A 19,845-nucleotide genomic window follows, 5' to 3' on the forward strand; every position below is an offset into this window, starting at 1 on the left:
TTTATTTATGTATGGCCTGAGTCTTGGTACATGTCAGCTACACATTTAAAATCTAGTTGGAGTTAGTGTATATTTTTTTTCATATAGATCAGTCATTCTGTATTGTCAGATTCAGCTGGGGACCACTTTGCGCATTATACAGAGGCTCCCTTGGAAGTCTAAAAGCTAACCCTAAACTGATTTTGTGCTACTCCTATAGGCAGCATAGAGACCAATCACATAGGAGGAGCCCATCAGCTTTCTAACCAAGCAGAACACAAGTGATCTTCCTCTGGCTCATTTTCCCATGCAGTGCTATTTAATAAACCCAGAACGCTACTCTAGGCGATTGTGCCGTCATTTAATTTTTGTCATCCAGGGTTAACTACTCAGGAAACTTTTTGTTACAGTAAGAAGTAGAACTCTGGTTAACCACTTGTACAATTGTACATTTCCTGGAATGGTAATGAGCAGTTGCAGAAGATCCACGTCTGTGGTATTCACACACTCGCCACCACAACGTGGGTGGGACAGCACCCAGCTCTGTGTGACTGAAAGGCGTCTGTGTCAGTTCCACAGCAGGCTTAAGAAATTCCTTTAAATAAGCAAGTCACGTCAGATAAACAAGGCATGATCCAACCTAAGTAAAGCACTTTCAGATCTCGGTTTTAATGGGAGAGATTTCAGAGTACTTAACTTCGGCTGGCTCATGCTCGCATTGCTGTTTCACCATAACTGAGCTTGAACCAAATTCTCTCAAGACGTAAGCAGTTTTGAGTGCTATGAGAACTAGGAGAGACATATTTTTAAGTAAGTGACCTAAATTCACTTGGGTATCCTGTTATGTACGACTGCCGCTGAAATGGAGATTACATGACAGGAAGAGGTGGGCTTGTAAGCTACCTTAAAAGGTGAATGGAGGCACTGTAAATTCCAACTAAAGCCTGTGCTATAAAATATATGCACATTCCCTACCACTGTTCAGTGTCCAACTTTAATGTGCTTGCATTTGGACACACCGCATATACCGGCACTGCCTAAAGGCACCTGTGCCATGTATTTAGGGTAACTGCAGTCATACGGCCTCATGTATGTACTGTGCGTAGGAAAATCCTTTTCTGAAAATCCCAAATATTTAATAAGTCACAGACACTGATCTTTTCAGAACTTCAGTCGAAATAATCCTCAATGTCAATATTTGGATCCAGGAGATCTTCCCCGTAGCGTGAAAGATCCATCTGATTTAGAATCAAGTTTTCAAAAGTTTCTTCCAGGTCCGTTTCTCCGATCAACACAGCTCCCAGCATTCGTCCGTACCGCATCACCACTTTGACGTACTCCAGTCCTTTGGTGCACCTCAGCATCAGTTCATGGTCTAACCCCAGCCCTTGGGCATTGTATTTTCCCAGCAGCACCACCTAGGGGAATAAAAAATAAGTTGCAGGCTGCAACCTGATGCATATCAATGCACAACTTTAGGCCGCAAACCCAACTTCTGCTAGCTGTCCTACAGCATAAAAATGTAATCTTTTGCAAGTAAGACATTCCAAAATGGGAGATCACCTCTTTGGTTGCAATAATTTAAGTGCATTTAAATACTTTAGGGCACAATCCTATCAGGATAGGTGGCCGCCTCCGAACTCTGAGGTGACCACCTATCCAATGCAGGGCAACAGAAGTGCAGAGGGGATTGTCCCCTCTACGCTTCAGCTGCCCTGCATTTACGGCTAGACAGCCGATTTTGGCTGTCTAGCCGTGGGACCTCGGAGCACAGGAAGCGGCAGCCAAACAACGCATAGGATGTGTTGTACCGGCATTTCCAACTTACCCACACCCCAAGGAACGCCCCGTTTTTGCCTCTCCATGCTCCTCTTCCGAGCGCAGAGTATGGGGCCATTCCGCGCTGCCTACAAGGCAGTGTGGGAGGGGGTGGAGGTCAGTTCTCAGGGAACCAATCTCAGAGTGCGGGCTCTGAGGTCGGTTCCTGGGAACCAACCTGTCCTATGGCCATCTTGCCACTGACTAGCGGCCATAGGATTGCTCCCTTAATAATGTAAATAAATTTAAATTGGGGGTGGGCAACTATAATCTAGTTGGGGGGGCTGGATTACCCCCACCCAGCCCTCCATGGGCCACAGATGATGTCGGGTCATGGCTTCGTTCTTGCTGTGAAAAGGGGCAGGGCCACACACCCCAACATCGTTTCTCAGCAGCTGTGCCAGGAGGATCCTCCTCCCAATCTGGGGCAGGCGAAGCCATGACTCCCCTGATCCCCCTGTTATCTGTGATCACAGATCAGTGATAACAAGGGGGTTTCCTCTCCCCAAGTTCAAGCCGCCTCCAGGCCAGGGGTCAGAGCCTAGGGCCTGCCAAGGAGCTCAAGCTTCTGTGGGCCGGAGGTTACTCCCCCCTGGTGAAAATGCAGTTCATTACCTTGTAATTGAAAAATTTTGTAACATGAGCAAAGAGCTCGAAGCTGAAATCCATGTCTGCAGGTTCCCCTAAAGTGTCAGCGGCCATACATTTTGCAGCGTACCAGCCCATCTGCCGCGCCTGAGTCCAAAGCCTCATCTGAAAAACAAAGCGACAGAGACAAATGCTACGAACATGCAGGGGGCTGTTTCAGCACTGTGAGCATGTGTTCCTAGAGGCCAGTCCCCAGCGTTCAGCTTCACCCCAGGAGGACTCCTTTATGGTTGCTTGAGAAGCGGAACCGGCAGCCAAACCTGGGGTGCTGCTGCTCAGGCTTCCAGCCAACCAGTCATCCCCTCTTTCAGGATACTCCATTACATTCTTCTTTCTCCCCGCCCCCACCCTTCTTTTTCTTCAACACTCAGTCCTCATTCCATGCCCCACTGAGCATGCTCAGTCTTCATTGGGCTGTTTGGGGGTTCCTCTCCGTAGGGTTTTCCCCCCACCAAAGCATTTTTGTCCTTTTGCAAACCATGGGGTTCCCCCAAGCCTGACAGCACCTCCCTCTTGCGCGTGGTTGCTGGAGTGTTTTGGTGTCTAAGGAACAGTGGGTTAAACCCAGGCAAGGAGCAGAATTAACAGTGGCTTTACCTGCTGCCAAACTGGACTGGGCTCCCATGATGTAGTGCAGATGTCCCCTGCTGCGTAGATATCCAGCAGTGACGTGTGCATGCATTTGTCCACTTTTAGACCTCCATCTTCACCTAAATCAAACTACACATTGAATAGATAAATGTACATCTCCATAAAAAGAAAAAGCAGAACACGTGACTTTGCTCATGTTTTAAATAAAATACCTGTGAGATAAATAGATGGTTGGTAGGTAGATTTAAAAGGTATCTTATCAAGCATCTTAAAAAGCCAAACACAACTGCAGCTCATCCCAATTTAGTTACCACTATCCCAGCTTATAGACCTGTAGGGCTGGAACAGATCTGAATGTCTTGGCAGCCACCCCCTCCATCCAGGTTGGTGCTGTTACATACTTTGCACCCCAGACTATTCAGACGGCAAATGACGAGCAGGAAGAAGCAGGGCATACCCCACTGCATGTGTTTGTAGTATCACAGATGCAACGAACATCAAATCTATTGAGAGTTCAAGACAGCAAGCAAGTGGTGCTATGGGCAAAGCTCTAGATGCATCAGACACACTGACTTGGAAGATTCCTTCCAGTTTCCTATAACGTGGGATCTGTTAGACAGATATCACATACCAGGAAATGGCTCTTATTAAGGGAGATAAAGGGAAATTATAGAGGGATCCTTTTCTGTTGTGACATTTCAATCATTCTTTTCAAATAAAACACCAGTAAATTGAAATTGCCATATTACGCAGCCCAACTTCTCAAGATTGTGATCCATCCCAGCTAAATATTTTTAAGAAATGTCATATTTATCGTATTTTAAAGGGATTGGAATTTTTCTCTATTTTAAAAAACCATGTAGTTTAGGAGATGGAAAAATAATTCAAGCTTTATTTTGAAAAACAGTATGTATCAATTGTATTCAACATTAACCCTTACATTATTACCGTGAAGGAATGGCTGGACATTTGGGACAACTCCAGTTGCACTAACAATGAAGTCGCAGCCATATATCTTCCCATTAGTTAATTCCACATATACAGGCCACAGCTCTGAAAGATTGAAAGTTCGAGTATAAGATTACACACAATACAGGTTATGTCAAAATCAGCCATGAAAATAGGCACGGAATAGGAAGTTCCTAGACATTCAGGGAGCAATCCTATGGTCCCTGGGCGAGCATCCCAGGGACCATAGAATGGCTTGGAAAACTCCTTCTGAGGTTGGAGACAGTGCTCTGACCTCGGAAGCGGGGAGTCAAGAGATCTGACCCACCCTCCCGCAGCTGGTGTGGAAAGAACCACGCTGGCTGCATGCTGAGGTCAGAAAATTGACCTCGGAGAGGGGGGAAAGGGGGTGTTCTGGTGGAAAGGGGGTGTAGGAGACTGGAGAGGCCAGGATACAATTTCTCCTGAGCCTCCTTCCCTCCCGCTCCAAAATGCCCTCGCTAGACAGGCTAAAAAACCCATCTAGCAAAAATAAAGGAGATCAAAGGAAAAGGAGGCAAATATCGCCTCCACTGCTCCTTCAGCCATGTTGGCTTCAGCCCACCAGGGCATAGGAATCTCGGAAGGCTTCGGGTTCGGGAGCTTCCGAGCAGTGAGGGCACAGTCCATAGGATGGCACCCTCCGTTATTCTACTTTTTCATGAGGACTGCCATAAAAGATGTCACCAATAATGGTCAGTCTCAGTAGGGCTGTATCAAGTCACCTGTTTCATTTTTCAGATCAAAAGTAGTACTTGGGGGAGATGTGGGGGGTAGTTCCGGGGGGGACGGACCCTTAAATTAAGTGAATGTTCACCTTTTATTTGGTACTGTTTCCTACTATTGTTTCCCGCTATCGTTTCCCATATCCACTAATGCTCTGGCATTATTTTCTTCCAATAACTGCATCCATTTCTTCCTGGATTTGGATTTGTCACATGGGCAATCCCAGCCACTCAGGTATTACTTACTGAATAAGATAATTGCACAATGCTACATAGCCAAAGTCACTGAGTACAAAGCCAATTGAGAGCAAGGGCAATGCTTCCTGAATAGGCGAACCTCTGATGCCATCACCAAACAACAAAAACAAGAAACTGCTAGTGGGATGAAGGACGTCTCCCTGAGAACTTTCAGATCAGTCCTAGTCTCCCATTTTTTTTTTTTTTAAATGTAGTTATACTATTGGCTGCCACCACATCCTAGAGGCATGGAGTTTCACAGAGCAGGTAAGAGGTGAAATTCCATATTTCAAGCAATGGCCTGTGATCTGAAATACCACAGTCCAATATTCACTCAGTCATTTCTTCCTTGTTCCTTTCTGTTTGTGCAAGAAAAATCCCCATCCACTGAGAGAGGGGGCTGGAACAGTAGTCCCCAACTGACTGCGGGTTATTTCAGTTCTAACGGCTGCTACAATCAGAGAGAGGCTTCCAACCAGATGGAGGGCCTGTTTAGGCCTCGTGTGTGAACCAGGCTGCCTTCTGTCCCACAGAGGCATTTTCAAAACCCCAAATCTATACTATTTACCGTTATCTGTTTCTGCATTCCCCTTGTCCTGCTCAGCTTTGGGGAAAACCAAGGACACCTGTTGCGACTGCTGGAATTCTTCCCAGAGGTATGTCCTCTTTATTTCACACAGATTTTCAATATGAACTTTATGGGAAAGCTGAGGAACATTGAAAATTAATTATGGCATTCATTAATACCGTAAGTACTAGCAATATATTCTTTAAAAGCTGTCCCACAGGATGAAACACAAAGGATATTTTGCAGACCCATTAAGACCGCAAGATTTGCCTTGCCAAATCAGACCTAGGTCCATCTAGTCTAGCATTCTGCAGTACGGGGTTTATGTACTTGCATGCCCCAATGCAAACGTGAAATATAACACAAAAACATTTTATCTCGAAAAAATGTGCAACTAACAAAGAATGTGCAACTAGAGAGCTTCAGCTATTGGACGGTACAGAAATGTAATAAATAAATAAATAAATAAATCCTCAAGTACACCCCAGACAGCTTGTACGTTAAGCTGTTTGTCCACCATTAAACTATTTTCTCACCAAAGAAGATCAACCTGTTGCATAGCAGCACTCTGGTTGTGGAACTCCCTCCCCAGGTTAAACTAGCCTCCTCTTTATTCTCCTTTATACAGCCAGTGAAAACAATGCTGTTCCCCTGAGCTTTCAGTAGTTAATTTCTCTGATTTTATTATTAATCTCTGGCTTTACTGTCCAAATAACCAGCTTTTTAAATTTTATTTATTACATTTATATCCCGCCTTTTTTCCTCCTTAAGGAACTCAAGGCGGTGTACATTATCCTCCTCCTTCTCCATTTTATTCTCACAACAACAACCCTGTGAGGTGGGCTGGGCTAAGAGTCTGTGACTGGCCCAAAGTCACTCCATGAGCTTCCATGGCTGAGTGGGGACTAGAACCCGGATCTCCCGGCTCCCATTCCAACACTCTCGCCACTACACCACACTGGCTCTTTTTTGTGGTTTATATATTTTCTTCTTTGTATTGCTTTGATTTTTAGATGACCTCAAGCGCTCATTGAGCAGAGGGGCGATCTAAATATATTCTAAATCATCATCATAATCATAATCATACCTTTTTTGCTCCCTTGAGATGCAAGCCTTCATGCCAATCAGGGCCTAAGGCACTGCCTATTTTTCCAGGGTTTGCTGCAGCTCTCTCTTCCGTTTCACTTTCTGGGGCTGGAGGGTGGGGAATCAAGGTAAAGATCAAAATGTATGTAAGAGCAGGGATGGCCAACATCTAAATTCTCCAGGTACTACACTATGGGGTGGAACAAACTGATCACTTGTAGATGGTCAGGGCCTATAATGCCAGTACCATCTAACAGTAAGGCAGGACTGGGAGAACTGTGGCCCTCCAGATGTCGATAGACTACAATTCCCATCAGCCACAGCCAACGGTGAGGGATGAGGGAAGCAGTAGCTCATCAAGATTTGGAGGGCCGCAGGTTCCCCACCCCTGCAGGAAGGGTTTCACAGATATGGAGAACACAGACATGATGATGCCGTCAGCTGGGGATGGGTGGTTAATGTTTCCTGACCATTCCCTTTGGCAGGCAGCTGTGCGTTCTGGAAAGGCAAGGGGCTGCTGCCGATATGTGAAATGCACATGGATACTTTACTGCTTCTTTTCCTTTCTAATTAAACTTAGCGTATTTAAAAGAACAACACACCTTTCAAGTGCAATCCCACAAGTGCCACTGAGTTCAGTGGGGCTTTCTCCCAGGTAAGTGGGTGTAGGGTTGCAGTCTTCGGCACAACCCTATGCATGTGTCAGGGTTCCCCTTATGACCTGGACCCCCTGAGCAACTCCTTAAGGATCTCTGGCCTCCTTAAGAGTCCCACTGTCCTTCCTTTAAACTTCCCTCAATAACATGGGGTTTAGGCTATAGACGTGGGGTGGCTGGCACTTCAGACAGTTGGCTGTTAACTACAACAGTGTACTGGTAAATTAAAGCAAGCAAATTATGACTTAAGGTATTTACAGAATAGAACTGAGTGATACAAAAGGCATTAAGAGAAAATAAAGGTTGCAAAAACACAAGGTCCTCTATCCTAGCTGCATTTAGACTTCCCCGGGCTGCTTTTTCCTGCTCTTTCTCCATGCACTAGTCCCCATTTCCCCACGCCCCCCAGTCTCCGTCTCACTGGCTCTCTCTCTCTCCTCCTGCAAAACCGAAAGTACTTTTCAAACCTGGAGAAATGAAACCTAACTCAGGAAAATGAAACTTAACCACAGAAATGAAACTACTCTTGCAGGGTTACCACCTCCCAACACCCCCCCCCCCCCCGCAGGCTTCTAGACCTGACATTTTTTTCTTTGCCTCTGTAAGCCTCAAACCTTCGCAGCGTGTCTACACAGAAATAAGTCCTATAATTCCCAGCATCCCCCAGCCAGCATGGGAGGTGTAGGACTTATTTCTGTGTAGATATGCAAGGCATGGCACCCTTAAAGTGGGAAAGCCACCAGAAGCCTGGCAAATTTGCTTCAGAAGCTATACAGAGTTCAGAGCTCAGTGACTCTGTTTATTTATTTCATATACCACCCTTCATAATATTTATCCCAGGGTGGTTTATGGTGATGCTTATATACACTATGCTGTGTACAAACGAAGACTATGGTTATTAAAATGTAACATTTAGTGTTTAAAAACACTTTAGGATATTCAAAGTACTCTAAACACTTTCTCATAGTGGATGTTTCACAACAGGCCTGCAAGGTAGGCCAGTATTAAATATCCTAAGTGAGATCAAATTTCAACAATGTAGCTTATTTATTCATTGGGATTCTCCCACTTCCCCTTCTGTTCTTGAATCAGCTCTATCCAGTTCATGGGTTTAGGGCGCAATCCTATGCAGATAGGTGGCCGCCTCCAAACTCAGAGGCAACCGCCTATCCAATGCAGGACAGGAGAAGCACAGAGGGGATCATTCCCTCCACACTCCTCCTGCCCTGCATTTGCAGCTAGACAGACGGTTTCAGCTGTCTAGCTGTGGGATGGCGGAGCGGGGAAGAAGGCTGCCAGACAACACATTGGATGTGTTGCACCAGCATTTCTGCCCTCTCCGCCCCAGAACGCCCTGAGCCATGCCCCTTTCAGCCGCTCCACGCTCCTCTTGCAAGCGTGGAGGACGGGGCTTCTCCATGCTGCCTGCGAGGCAGCGCGGAATGGGGGTAGGTCAGTTCCCGGAAAACAAGATATCCTATGGCCGTCTAGCCACTGACTAGCAGCCATAGGATTGCTCCCTTAGCCACTATGCTACATCAGCCTCAACAGTCCCCCCACCAAATATGAAGTATGCGGATTGGGCTGATGGAATGGTTTTCATACAGTTTTAGATCCCTGTGTACATGCAAGAGCCAATTATAACGCTGTGCACTATACCAGGGGCTCCTCCTGAGGTTGTATATTTTGTTCGTTTACAAGCAAGCGGAGGTTCCGGTTTCTCAGCGCTCAGCTTTGGAACAAGGAATTCAGCTGCTCCTGCATCAAAGAAAGTGTTCCCAATCGCTTTGTCTTTGATGGCCCAAATCACTTCACAACCTTCAATTTCATACCTGAAAAGTTAAAATCAAAAACACATTGCCTCTATGTCCATACTTAGGACTGACAGTTGTAGTCAGTAGATCAACACAGGCAAATGGAAGGGGCCAATTTTAAATCAAGGAGATCAACGGTTAAAGGCAAGCTTGTTTATTTTTTCTTTAAAGGTACTTTGGTTCTGGTGTCTTACTTTGACAGGAAATTAAAAAAGAAAAGGTTGAAGTGGCCCTTTCTTCTGAGGATGAGCTGGTTTTGCTTTGTTTATTAAATGGTAAGTTCTCACACTGCCTTCAGTGGCCCCCAAAGGCACAGACAGTGAAACTTTGGTTGCCAGGACTCTGTCTTTCCACAGCTCCATGTTTGGAGCAGGAAAGGGTGGCAGGGGCTTGCTAGTCTGGCCCTGTATGGCCGAGGTGGTACAGGCACCTTGGCAACACATTGGCCAAGGAAGCTCAACCATCCTTCCCTGCTCCAGAGCTGGAAATGGAAGCGGGAGGGGAAATGCTGATTTGACATTGCAGAGCGGAACTATTCTGAGTTCCTTGACAAACAACCGCCCTCCTGACCTCGGAGCTGGGGCAGGGACTGCTGGCCCTCGTTACAGGCCACCGGCACACTTGCTATGATGAGCAAAGATGTGGAAGCCTGATAATAAATATTATTATTTGTTACGCACTTAAAGCAACTAGATGTTAGACAGGACAAACTGGGTTTTCAGCCAAGATCATCACATGTGTAGTTCCATTTATCTAAAAAAAGAAGAAGCTTTACTTACACCAATTCCAGTGCAATGCCGCCATTTCCTACAATGATTATTCTTTTAGCTTTTGCCAGATGCTTCTGAAATTCCTATATTTGACAGAGAAAGAGAGAGAGAGAGAGATTTAGCACAGAGTCGTCCCCATTTTTTATCGAAACAAACCCAACTGAACCCACTTGTTTCCACTTAAAACGTTAAAGAGTTGAGGGAATTGGTACTCAGCTACCTATTTTTCAACAATGAAGCTCTCCAATATTTAGTCCCACCATGCCATTTGTTCCCTTCCACCCCACTGCAAGACTGTGGCTGAACGAAAGTGCCCTCTTAACAGTACTATCTAGGATGTCCCTATCTGGACCACAAAGATGTACAAAATCCCTTTTCCTCTTGCAGCCATCTTTCTCTCCAAATTTTAACATCTGTCTCCAATCTTTTGGTTGCATTAAACATCACAGTGAAACTCCTTGCCTAGAGATGCTTGCCAGAGGTGTTCTCTTTGGGCTTTTGACAGGATGGTAAAAAAGAAGCAACCTCTCTCTTTAGGAGAGCTTTCAGGGAATAATCCTGGCTCTTTCTTTGTATTGTGGCAGCCTTCCGCAATCTGGTGCCCTCCAGACATCTCTGAATACAGCTTCCATCTTCCCCAGCCATTACCATGGTGGTTGGGGATAATGGGAGTTGCAGTCTGACACATCTGGAGAGCATCAGGATGGGGAAGGCTGTATTATGGGGTTATTTTAGGGTTAGTTTTCACAGAACCTGTAAATCTATGTCCTGGGCTGGCTAATAGTAGTTGACAAGCCTATCTTCCATTTATGAAGTCTAATCCCCATTTAAAGTTAGCGGCCATCAGTATCACCTTGCGGCAGCAAATTCTGTAGATGAATTATGTGTTGCGTGAACAAGTACTACCTTGGGTGTGCTTTTGTCAGTCATGAGTCTCCTGCCAATTCATTTCATCAAGAAACCCTGAATATTATTGTGCAGGGGGCATCTTTCTCCACTCCATTCAAAATTTCACAAACCTCTACTATCACGTCCCCTCCTTAGTCATCTTTTATCCCCTTCCCCCAACACTTTACCCTATTCTCATAGGTAAGGTGCACTGTCCCCTTAATCATTTCAGTTGCCCCTTTCTGAACATTTTCCACCTCTGCACCATTTCTACTCACTCTACTGTTTTGGTTGCTCCATTTCAAAAACATTATTGTAGAGTTGACAATAGCATTTTTGGAGATGGCGCAACCAAAATAGTACACAGTAATCGTAATGTCGTGCAGCCCATATTTCACAGCCATTTTTGACTATGACTTCTCAGTTATGATACACATATTAATGCAGAGAGAAATCCTATGAGCCCTAGGCAGTGTCTGGGGCACCACAGGATGCTGCAGATCGCCTCCTCTGTGTCTGTAGGACAGAGCTACAAGCGTGGAAGAGGAGATCCAACTGTGCTGATGAGCAAAGGGCTGGATGCGCCTGATCTCCTAAGTTAAGCAGGGTCAGCTCTGGTTAGTACTTGGAGGGGAGACTGTATGGGAATCAGGCTTCCTGCATTGAGCAAGGGGTTGGACTCGATGATCTTGTAGGCCCCTTCCAACTCTATGATTCTATGTGGTCTATGTGGATCTTCCCTCCATGACCCCCTTCTCCCCTCCCATCCATCGCAGAAAACTTCTCTTCAGAGGTCACAACTTAGGAGAAGTCGTAGAAGAAGAGGGGGTGTGCTGTTGGGTGGAGAGAGGGGTCCAGGTTGCATATTATCCAATGGCCTCTCCAGTCCCCAATCACTAGAAGTCAGCTAGATGGGCTCAGAGACCCGCCTACGTACTATTTTTTATTTCAAAGAGTAGAACAGAGGCAAAATAGCCTCTGTCCTCCTCTCACCCTGCCTGGCTCTTGCCGGCAGGGCATAGGACAGGCAGAGGGCTCCAAACATGGTGCCCTCTTACTATCAGGAGCGCAACCCATAGGATTTATTTATTTATTTGCATTTCTATACCGCCCAATAGCCAAAGCGCCCTGGGCAGTTCACAAAAATTAAAACCACAGAGTATAGCATAAAAACAATATAAAATACAAAAGCTCAAAACCATAATATAGCAGTACAATGAGAATAAAACCTGGCAGCAATGCAGAGGCTTAAAATATAGATTAAAAACACCAGAGCTAAAAGTTTAGGAAGCTAAAATGCTAAAATACTGGGAGAATAAAAAGGTCTTCGCCTTGCGCCGGAAGGAGAACAACATGGGTGCCAGGCGAACCTCCCTAGGGAGCTCATTCCACAGCCGAGGGGCCACAGTAAAAAAGGCCCTCTTCCTGGTAGCCACCCACCTCACTTCCTTTGGCGGGGGGTCCCAGAGAAGGACCCCTGAAGATGATCTTAGAGTCTGGGGAGGCACATATCGGAGGAGGCGATCCTTCAGATAACCTGCCCCCGATTGCACCCTGACTGTTTAAAGCCTAAAGGCAAACAGCATTACCGCAGCACTGTCTGTATCTCGGATTCCCAGCACGAATGGGTTTCCTTCAGTTATCAGTTTCGGCTTTGCTCCAGCACACAGACAAAGTTTTTCATAGGCATACTCCTCGCCAGCTTCTGTGATGATTTTCTGTAGCCAGATTTAAAATAGGAAATAAACAAGAGAAGGAGAGGTACGAATGGTCTAATCAAGGCAGGTTGTTGATTTGACATCAACAGCCACCCCTAAGCTAGAGGACAGTAGAAGTTTATGTCACAGTGGGCCAAAGGCTAAAGTGAACAACAAAATAATTCAATGACAATGAATTAACAGCAGTCACTTACAGATCGGGTGTTTGGATCATGGTGAACAACCAACATATAAGTACATCCCAAATTTCCCAAATTGTGAGGATCCCCCAAACTCAAATATTACTCCCTTTAATAGCAAACTCAGGTGGTCGGTAAGGGGCCGCGGTGGCTTAGTGGTTAAGACGCTGAACTGCAGACTGGAAGGTCGGAAGGTCAGCAGTTCGAGACCCGAGTGCTGCATGACGGAGTGAGCTCCCGTCTTCAGTCCCAGCTCCTGCCAACCTAGCAGTTCAAAAGCAAGAAATTGCAAGTAGATAAATAGGTACCGCCTCGGTGGGAAAGGTAACAGCGTTCCGTGCACCTCGGTGTACAGTCATGCCGGCCACATGACCACGGAAGCGTCTTCGGACAGCGCTGGCTCTTCAGCTTAGAAACGGGGATGAGCACCGCACCCTAGAGTCGGACACGACTGGTTGGGGACACCTTTACTTTTACAGGTGGTCGGTACCAACAGGATTGGAGCCACAATGGAGCCACTGAGAAACAAGAGGGAAGTACCACATTCTCAGGGGAACCCCAGCGTTTGCAGAAGTACCAAAAATATCTTTAAAACCACAAAGAGCTTGGGGGGGGGGGGCAGGGCAAAATACTGAAATACAGCTCAGTGAGGCCTGAGCATGCCCAGTAGCCATGAAAGTGTAGATGGAAAAGAAAACCTGAAACCCACGAGGAGGAGAGTGGTATGCCCTACTTCAGCTTACAGTCCTCGAGGAGGGCATGGCTGGCTGGAACGCTGAACAGGAGTGATCCTATTACGGAGTAATAATGCTGTGTAACATTTTGTTGCAAGTCTTCTTGCAAAGTTGCTGATTCACAATCACTCCAATCTTGTTCTAGCTGGCTTAAAAAAATCACTTAGCTGTGCCAAAATGTGAGCGAAGATACGAATATGCATCCTGTTGAGAGCAATGCAATACAGATAGATTGCATTCAGATTTGGTGTGTGTGCAATTTATGTCTATGGTTCCCCATCTAGCATGTCATACATATGTTGGACTGCAACTCCCATCAACCCTAGCCAGCACAGCCAATGGTGAGGGATGATAGAAATTGCAATCCAACATGTGGAGAACCACAAGTTGCCCAACCCTGCTTTAGATGGACCAGGGCATATGTGCCTGCAGTAATTTTAGCATCAAAACTCTTGCCTTGATCAAAGAAATAGCCATGGCACCACTATGAGTTCCATTTCCAACTCCATTCAGAAATAGTTATGATTTTGTTGTTTTGCATTACCAAGAACAGTATGAGTCTATCCAACAGGGATCCTCTCACTTAGAGATGTCAGAGAATTCCGCCACGGATCTCAGTGAGGCCGAATGCACTGGTGAGGCCGAATGCACTGCACCCCCGAAATCTGTGGTGGAACGGCCTGCCACCCTCCCTGCCCCCCCGCAGATCCCCCCCGGGACTTACCTTGGGCGGATGGGGAGGATGTGCCACCGCCGCCATTTGCAGTCTGGAGGTTTTTTGTTTTGTTTTTTTACAGAGATGTGATAGGCTACGTAAAGATTTATGTAGCCTATCACGGCTGGGTTAAAAAAAAAACACCCACGTACACAAATGGCAGCGGCTACGGCCGCCGCCATTTGTGTTCCTTATTTTTGGCCGTCTTAGTCTATGTAAATATTTACGTAGGCTAAAACGGCGAATCAAAAAGGGACGCAAATAGCGCCCGCCACGCTATTTGCGTTCCCCTTTATTTTCGCCGTAATAGTCCACGTAGTAAAAATAAAAATTATAGTAAAATAAATATTTACATAGACTAAGACGGCCAAAAATAAGAAACGCAAATGGTGGCGGCCGTAGCCGCCGCCATTTGCGTACGTGGTTCTTCTTCTTTTTTTTACCCAGAGCCCCCCACGGCCGGAAATCCGGCTGCGGACAGCTCTGGCCTGGGCCTGGCCAGCTGTTCCGCGGAGCCGCCGCAGAGCACAGCCAGCCGTCAAGGATTCCGGGGGGGGAGGAACGGATCGCCTCCCCCCCCGTTGAGGATTCCAGGGGGAGGGACGGAACGCCTCTCCCCCCACCATGAACATAATCCGCGGAAAATTAAGTGACTTTCGTACATCCCTACTCTCACTTCTTCAGCAAGGTCCCTACGGAGACACTTTTTAAGAGACAGCAGGCCCAACGACTGACATACTTTTATTGATGCAGTCATATAATTGACATACTTATTGTCACCATGGCATCCAATCTTGAAAGCAAAAAGGCTGTGCAGGCAGGTGGGGGGAGCTAAATCTCCCCCTTCCGAAGCTTACTTCCTTGCAGTCCTTCTCCCCTTGCAGCTTTCTCTCTCAGTTAAGAGCTCTTCCAGTTTCAGATTCTGGAGTATGAGAGGGTTCTGTGCTCCTCGCCCATGTGCTTTCACTTTTTAAAAATAATCGGACCGACCCCACTTTCTACATGACTGGAGCAGTTTTGTCTTTACACAACACAGTCTTCCTTCTATCCCGTCTAGACTAGCCCTCTCTGTATGCTTGCTGAGTTTGAGCAACAGAAGTATTTGTTCACAGAAGGGTGGAATAAGAGAAGCTAGGAAAATGTATATTGAAGCAAGCTGTCTGCACTTTTTAAATTCTCTTTGAAACACTCCACAACAGAGAGAGATTGCTTCTCGTCTGCAATTTACCATTATCCCTCCAGCAGTTCACCAATAATCCAGCTGAGTTTTCTCCCCAAAACTACTTTCTCAGTAGCAAGTCACAAGAACATAAGTCACCATGTTTTTTGGTTTCGAGCCCAAGAGCTCAGCCATGCAACTGGATGAGCAAGTGAGCAAGAGCCAGGAGATCGATTCATGCAGGAAACCACCAAATAGAATATGTAAGTTATAAACCTTTCCTCTTGGTGGCGGTATGGGACTTCATGAAAACATGATCAAAAGAAAAAAAAAAGTGCTACATGATGCTCTAGATTTTTAGTAGCTCATATGATGTAATAAAAGGAATTTCTCCCTTTAATTCAGATCTGATTTGAACTGTCCCAATCCAAACAGCCCTTCCTGCAGTTGCTTTTTATGAAAGAAAGAGATGTCTGACGATCCAATCATCCATCTCTCACATCATGCTTAATTTGAGTCTCACATCCCCCAAAGATCTGAGCTGATCATTAAAGAGCAGCACTCAGTATTACGCTGGGAAAGGCCTTTTGGACTGACAAGTAAGTGATGTCTAAGATTCTACTGTAGCAGTCCCATTTGTGTGACATGCATATTACAGTGTTTAGGATCACAATACTAATATCTGCAGTTAATCTAAATCAATACATTTAAAGGTCAGTACTGTACAACATGAAACTTGATTTTTCATATCGAGATCTCTCTCATTTTCTCCCTTGAAAGGGAAAGCCATTTCATATTCCACATACAGACAAAAGTCTGAGTGTTTATCTTACATGTTCTCCACTTTTCAACCATTTTACTCCAGACTGTATAACCTTAATGTTAGGGTAGCATTTTTCTAAGACACCGCTTGCTTGTTCCTCGACATCAAATTCTTCTAAAGTTCTGGTAACCTGTCAAAGAAATAGAACAGATCACTTCAGACTTCTAATCAGGGTCTACTAATGTACAAACACACCAGATAATCTTCATAAAGGCTTAATTAACCAATGTCAGGAGATTGAATATTCACCGAATAAGACACTACACAGAACAGGTTTGTACAAACATCAAAATGAAAGTAAAATGTTAGGAAGCTGCTGATGAAAGTAATCACTGGCTACAGAATCTGTTATCAGTTATTCCTTTTTAATGGTGTGAGTGCAACTTCCCATTGGGCCTGCACTTACGGCATCATAAGGCAGAATGAGCCAACGGAGCCAACAGAGAAGTGCAAATCCCTGCCTTTCACGGCCTCCCACCCACTATGTTTAAGCAAAACAAAGCTATTGTGATGCAGTAAATGGACTTGTGGACTAACTGCTTGAGACGTTTTACCACCTTGTTTGGCCTTCGCAGCTACTTTGGAAGCTTACAATGAACCAAAGAGGGAAAAGGTCTGGCTGACTTGCTCCAAGCTCAGTTCCAATTTAGCCACTGGATCACCCGGCAAGCCTTATGCAAGGAGTCTCAGCGTTTGTTGTTGAAGGGACACCGGCCCATGCAACGCCCCAGCTCTCTAACAGGCCCGACCTGGCCACCCACAATGGCACAGAAAGGGGATCGCATCCGCACAGGAACGCACTCAGTCATACCCTAAATGCCTAAGAAGCAGAATTAAACCTGTCTTACCTGCCTGAAGTTCACTACTGCTTTTATAACAGGTGATGCTGTGACCAATAAAATATTCTCAGAGGGAAACTCTGCAGCCAGCTTGTAAAAGGGGGGGAAAAGGATGAGATTATTTTCCAATGACAGTTCATCTTAAAACACCCATGAGCCCATGTTTTTCCGGACAAGCAGTTTTTTAATGTCATCTGCTGTTGCTCACCCATAACCGGCACTCAGTACCAAACTGCCTCTTACCATGGTGGTTCCATATAAGCATCATGGCTTAATTTTAGCTGTCATACTATTCCATGAAAAAGCCCAGGTGAAATCATGCCGTGCAATTAATTGGACCAACTAATTTGTATATGATAGCCTGTGATCTGGATCATGAATCCCCAGCGCCACACATAATCTCAGTGAGGAGATTCACACTCCCCACCCCACAAAATACAGCCAAATTAGACGCCATCAGTGTTACCAGGAAGCATATTTTGGAAATGCACAGATACGGCAACAGACAGTACAGTGATAAAATTGGTATTGTTCATGTGTCAGCAGTGAACGTCCTGCCCTCTTCTTTTGAACCTTTTGAATGTATTCATTTGAAGCCTTTCTAATGTGACGTGGAGCTATGATGATGCGCTTTACCAACAGACATCGAGGTCTGAGAGGAGTCTTTCCCAACTTTGCGTCTTCAAAAACTCCCATCATCCCCACCCAGCATGGCCAACACATCTGGAGCACACCAGGTTGAGTGAAGCTGCCTTACAGCATCTATAATTAGAGAGTAGTTATGAGTGGCTATTAGCACCCCAATCCCCGCCCCCCATTATATGGAGATAGTGCGTTATATGGAAAAGATGATACAGGGTGGGTATGACATTCCACCCCGCCCCCTGCACATTGCAAAGCCTGCCATATGCGCATAATAACACTGATCTACACTGCAGAGTTCTTGTAAGCCATTCTCCTTCAAACTCCCCCTGCCCCCAGGCAATGTGGGGAATAACAATCGTGGGCTGTATTTACAAGTAAGGCTTGAACTAGTAACGGCATGAACTCTAGCTTTTTCTTCTACTTTGTTTTTATGGGGGGAATGGGGTGTGTGTGTCACTGCTTCCCAACTTAGCTGAAGTCCTGGATTTGTCCATGGTTTGCTATGGGTAGCTACCACTTTAATCCCACAGAGCAGAAGGAGAAGAAAAAGACATCAAGTATGATGGCCAGAGACAGAAATAATAGTTCACAATTCAACTGTCTGGAAAGCAAATTTCCTGGTTCTTTTTGACAGTATATTTTTTTCCTTTCCTGGGATGGAAGGAAGAGTTACCATAGAAAACCATGTCGACATCCAGGATTTTAGCATAGATTTAACTGGGCAGCTGCAGGTCCAGGCTGAAACTCAAAGGCAGCAGCAAAGATGAAAAGACCACGAACTCCTAACTCACATCTGATTAGGCTTGAAACATCTTTGTTGTCGCTGTTGTTTTTAAAACAGTTAAACATTTCCCTGCCACTGCCAACACATTCCATTGTCCCCATACGGGAGTGGGGGACGGGGACATGTTGTGGCTAAGAGAGTTGCTTATGACAACCCTGCTACATAGACCACTATTAATACTGAAGGTGCTTTGGGTTTCCAACCCCAAATCCCCCATACAAACAACCTGTCAGGTTCAGCAAAGGCCAATAGCCAAATTGCAGCCTCTCCCAACCCAAATACAGAACTTATGTGGGTGCATAAGCCTTGTGCTCCATTGACTTGCGTGCAGACACAACACACTTTTGAACGTTTAGAACCTAACAAAACACCAAAGCCATAAGAAGAAAAAATCCAAAATCCATAGTTTAATACTTGTATTAAGTCGATTTAAAGATCACGAAAAGTGTGCAAGCTTTTGAGATCTCCAGATCTCTTCATCAGGCAAGATGTCACAAAAAGCAGATTGGCGTGCCTAGGGTTTCCATCCTATTCTCCTCACCACCACCACACACACCTATATTTTATAACATCTTTCCTGATGAAGAGCTTTGGTGATCTCGCAAGCGTGCACAGTTTCTGTAAGCGTTGAGTTGTTCTAATAAGGGTGAAATCCTGTGCATGTTCAGCAGAAAAAAGTCCTACAACTCCCAGCGTGGTGGGAGTTGTAGGACTTTTCCTCTGCCTAAACATGCATAGGATTGCACCTTAACGGTATTACACTATATGGATTTTTTAAAGCTTATTTTTTCTCTCTGGAATTAAGACCTACGTTAGAGCAGGAATTTACTGTCTTTGCAGGTAACTTTTATCTCGGGAGGGGATGGGACTGCTGCCCAATCACAGTTACACGACAATTCTGAGTCCCTCCACTGTTTTCTATGGGGGAGGAGGGAAAACAACCCACACCATCCAAAGTCAACTCGGAAGCTACGCACCACGTGTGAGTCTACTCTTATAAGTCTATGAAGTAACCAGGAAGTTCCCGTCTCCAGGTAGTCGAATTCTCAGTCTATTGTGGGGGGGGGGGGGAACTGCCAGGAAGCGCATGCGCATAGACCACGCACGCTATTAAGAGCGAAGGGCAATACGTTACCCGTTCAGCGCACGTCACTCCGGCGATGCCGCCTCCCACCACAATGAATCGGCTCTGAGCGGCGGCGGCGGCGGCGGCGGCTCTGAGCGAACTCGAACCGGCTGCCATGGCCGACTCTTGGACCGCGGAGCCCTCTGTCACCCACTTGGCTACGCGACGCCTCACCGCTTTCGTCAGCGTTGCGTGACTCGCTGACTACGGGTCCCCGCGAGGCTCATAGTGCCTCAATTGGCGTTTGCGACTCATGCACGTGACTCTCTGCTCTCTACCCCCGCCCCCGGCCAGCCGCTGATACTACAATTAAAGAGCTTGGGGTATCTTAAGGCAGAGGGAAGCTAAGGCTCTGC

General features: G+C 45.9%; 1 protein-coding gene across 2 annotated transcripts; it reads right to left on the reverse strand.

Moving 5' to 3' along the window:
- Positions 1 to 326: 326 nt before the first annotated feature.
- On the reverse strand, positions 327 to 19,651 carry PYROXD1 (pyridine nucleotide-disulphide oxidoreductase domain 1). 2 transcript variants are annotated; one of them, XM_084809173.1, is made up of 12 exons: positions 19,499 to 19,651; positions 16,944 to 17,024; positions 16,106 to 16,225; positions 12,357 to 12,485; positions 9,889 to 9,962; positions 8,955 to 9,127; positions 6,641 to 6,747; positions 5,554 to 5,692; positions 3,977 to 4,089; positions 3,043 to 3,165; positions 2,413 to 2,550; positions 327 to 1,397 (listed from the first exon to the last, which is right to left on the reverse strand). In XM_084809173.1, exons 1-12 carry the CDS (start codon positions 19,604 to 19,606, stop codon positions 1,149 to 1,151), a joined length of 1,554 nt encoding a protein of 517 aa, XP_084665299.1. In that variant the 5' UTR covers positions 19,607 to 19,651; the 3' UTR covers positions 327 to 1,148. The 2 variants fall into 2 exon arrangements, with proteins under 2 accessions (XP_084665299.1, XP_084665300.1); XM_084809174.1 differs by lacking the exons at positions 16,106 to 16,225; positions 16,944 to 17,024; positions 19,499 to 19,651 and adding an exon at positions 12,973 to 13,115.
- Positions 19,652 to 19,845: the final 194 nt, after the last annotated feature.

The sequence above is a fragment of the Heloderma suspectum genome, chromosome 7 (genome assembly GCF_057233095.1).
Source record: "Heloderma suspectum isolate Gila_16-S chromosome 7, 16-S_ref, whole genome shotgun sequence".
NCBI classification, from domain to species: Eukaryota; Metazoa; Chordata; class Lepidosauria; order Squamata; family Helodermatidae; genus Heloderma; species Heloderma suspectum.

What these genes read in the sequence shown, in the direction of transcription:
- PYROXD1 (XM_084809173.1), bottom strand. Translation starts at nt 19,606, where the DNA reads ATGGCAGCCGGTTCGAGTTCGCTCAGAGCCGCCGCCGCCGCCGCCGCC. An exon ending in GGCATTGCACTGGAATTGGT is followed by an intron (nt 9,128 to 9,888) that starts GTAAGTAAAGCT and finishes TTAACTTTTCAG; the next exon opens with GTATGAAATTGAAGGTTGTG. An exon ending in CAAAATTTTTCAATTACAAG is followed by an intron (nt 1,398 to 2,412) that starts GTAATGAACTGC and finishes TTATTCCCCTAG; the next exon opens with GTGGTGCTGCTGGGAAAATA.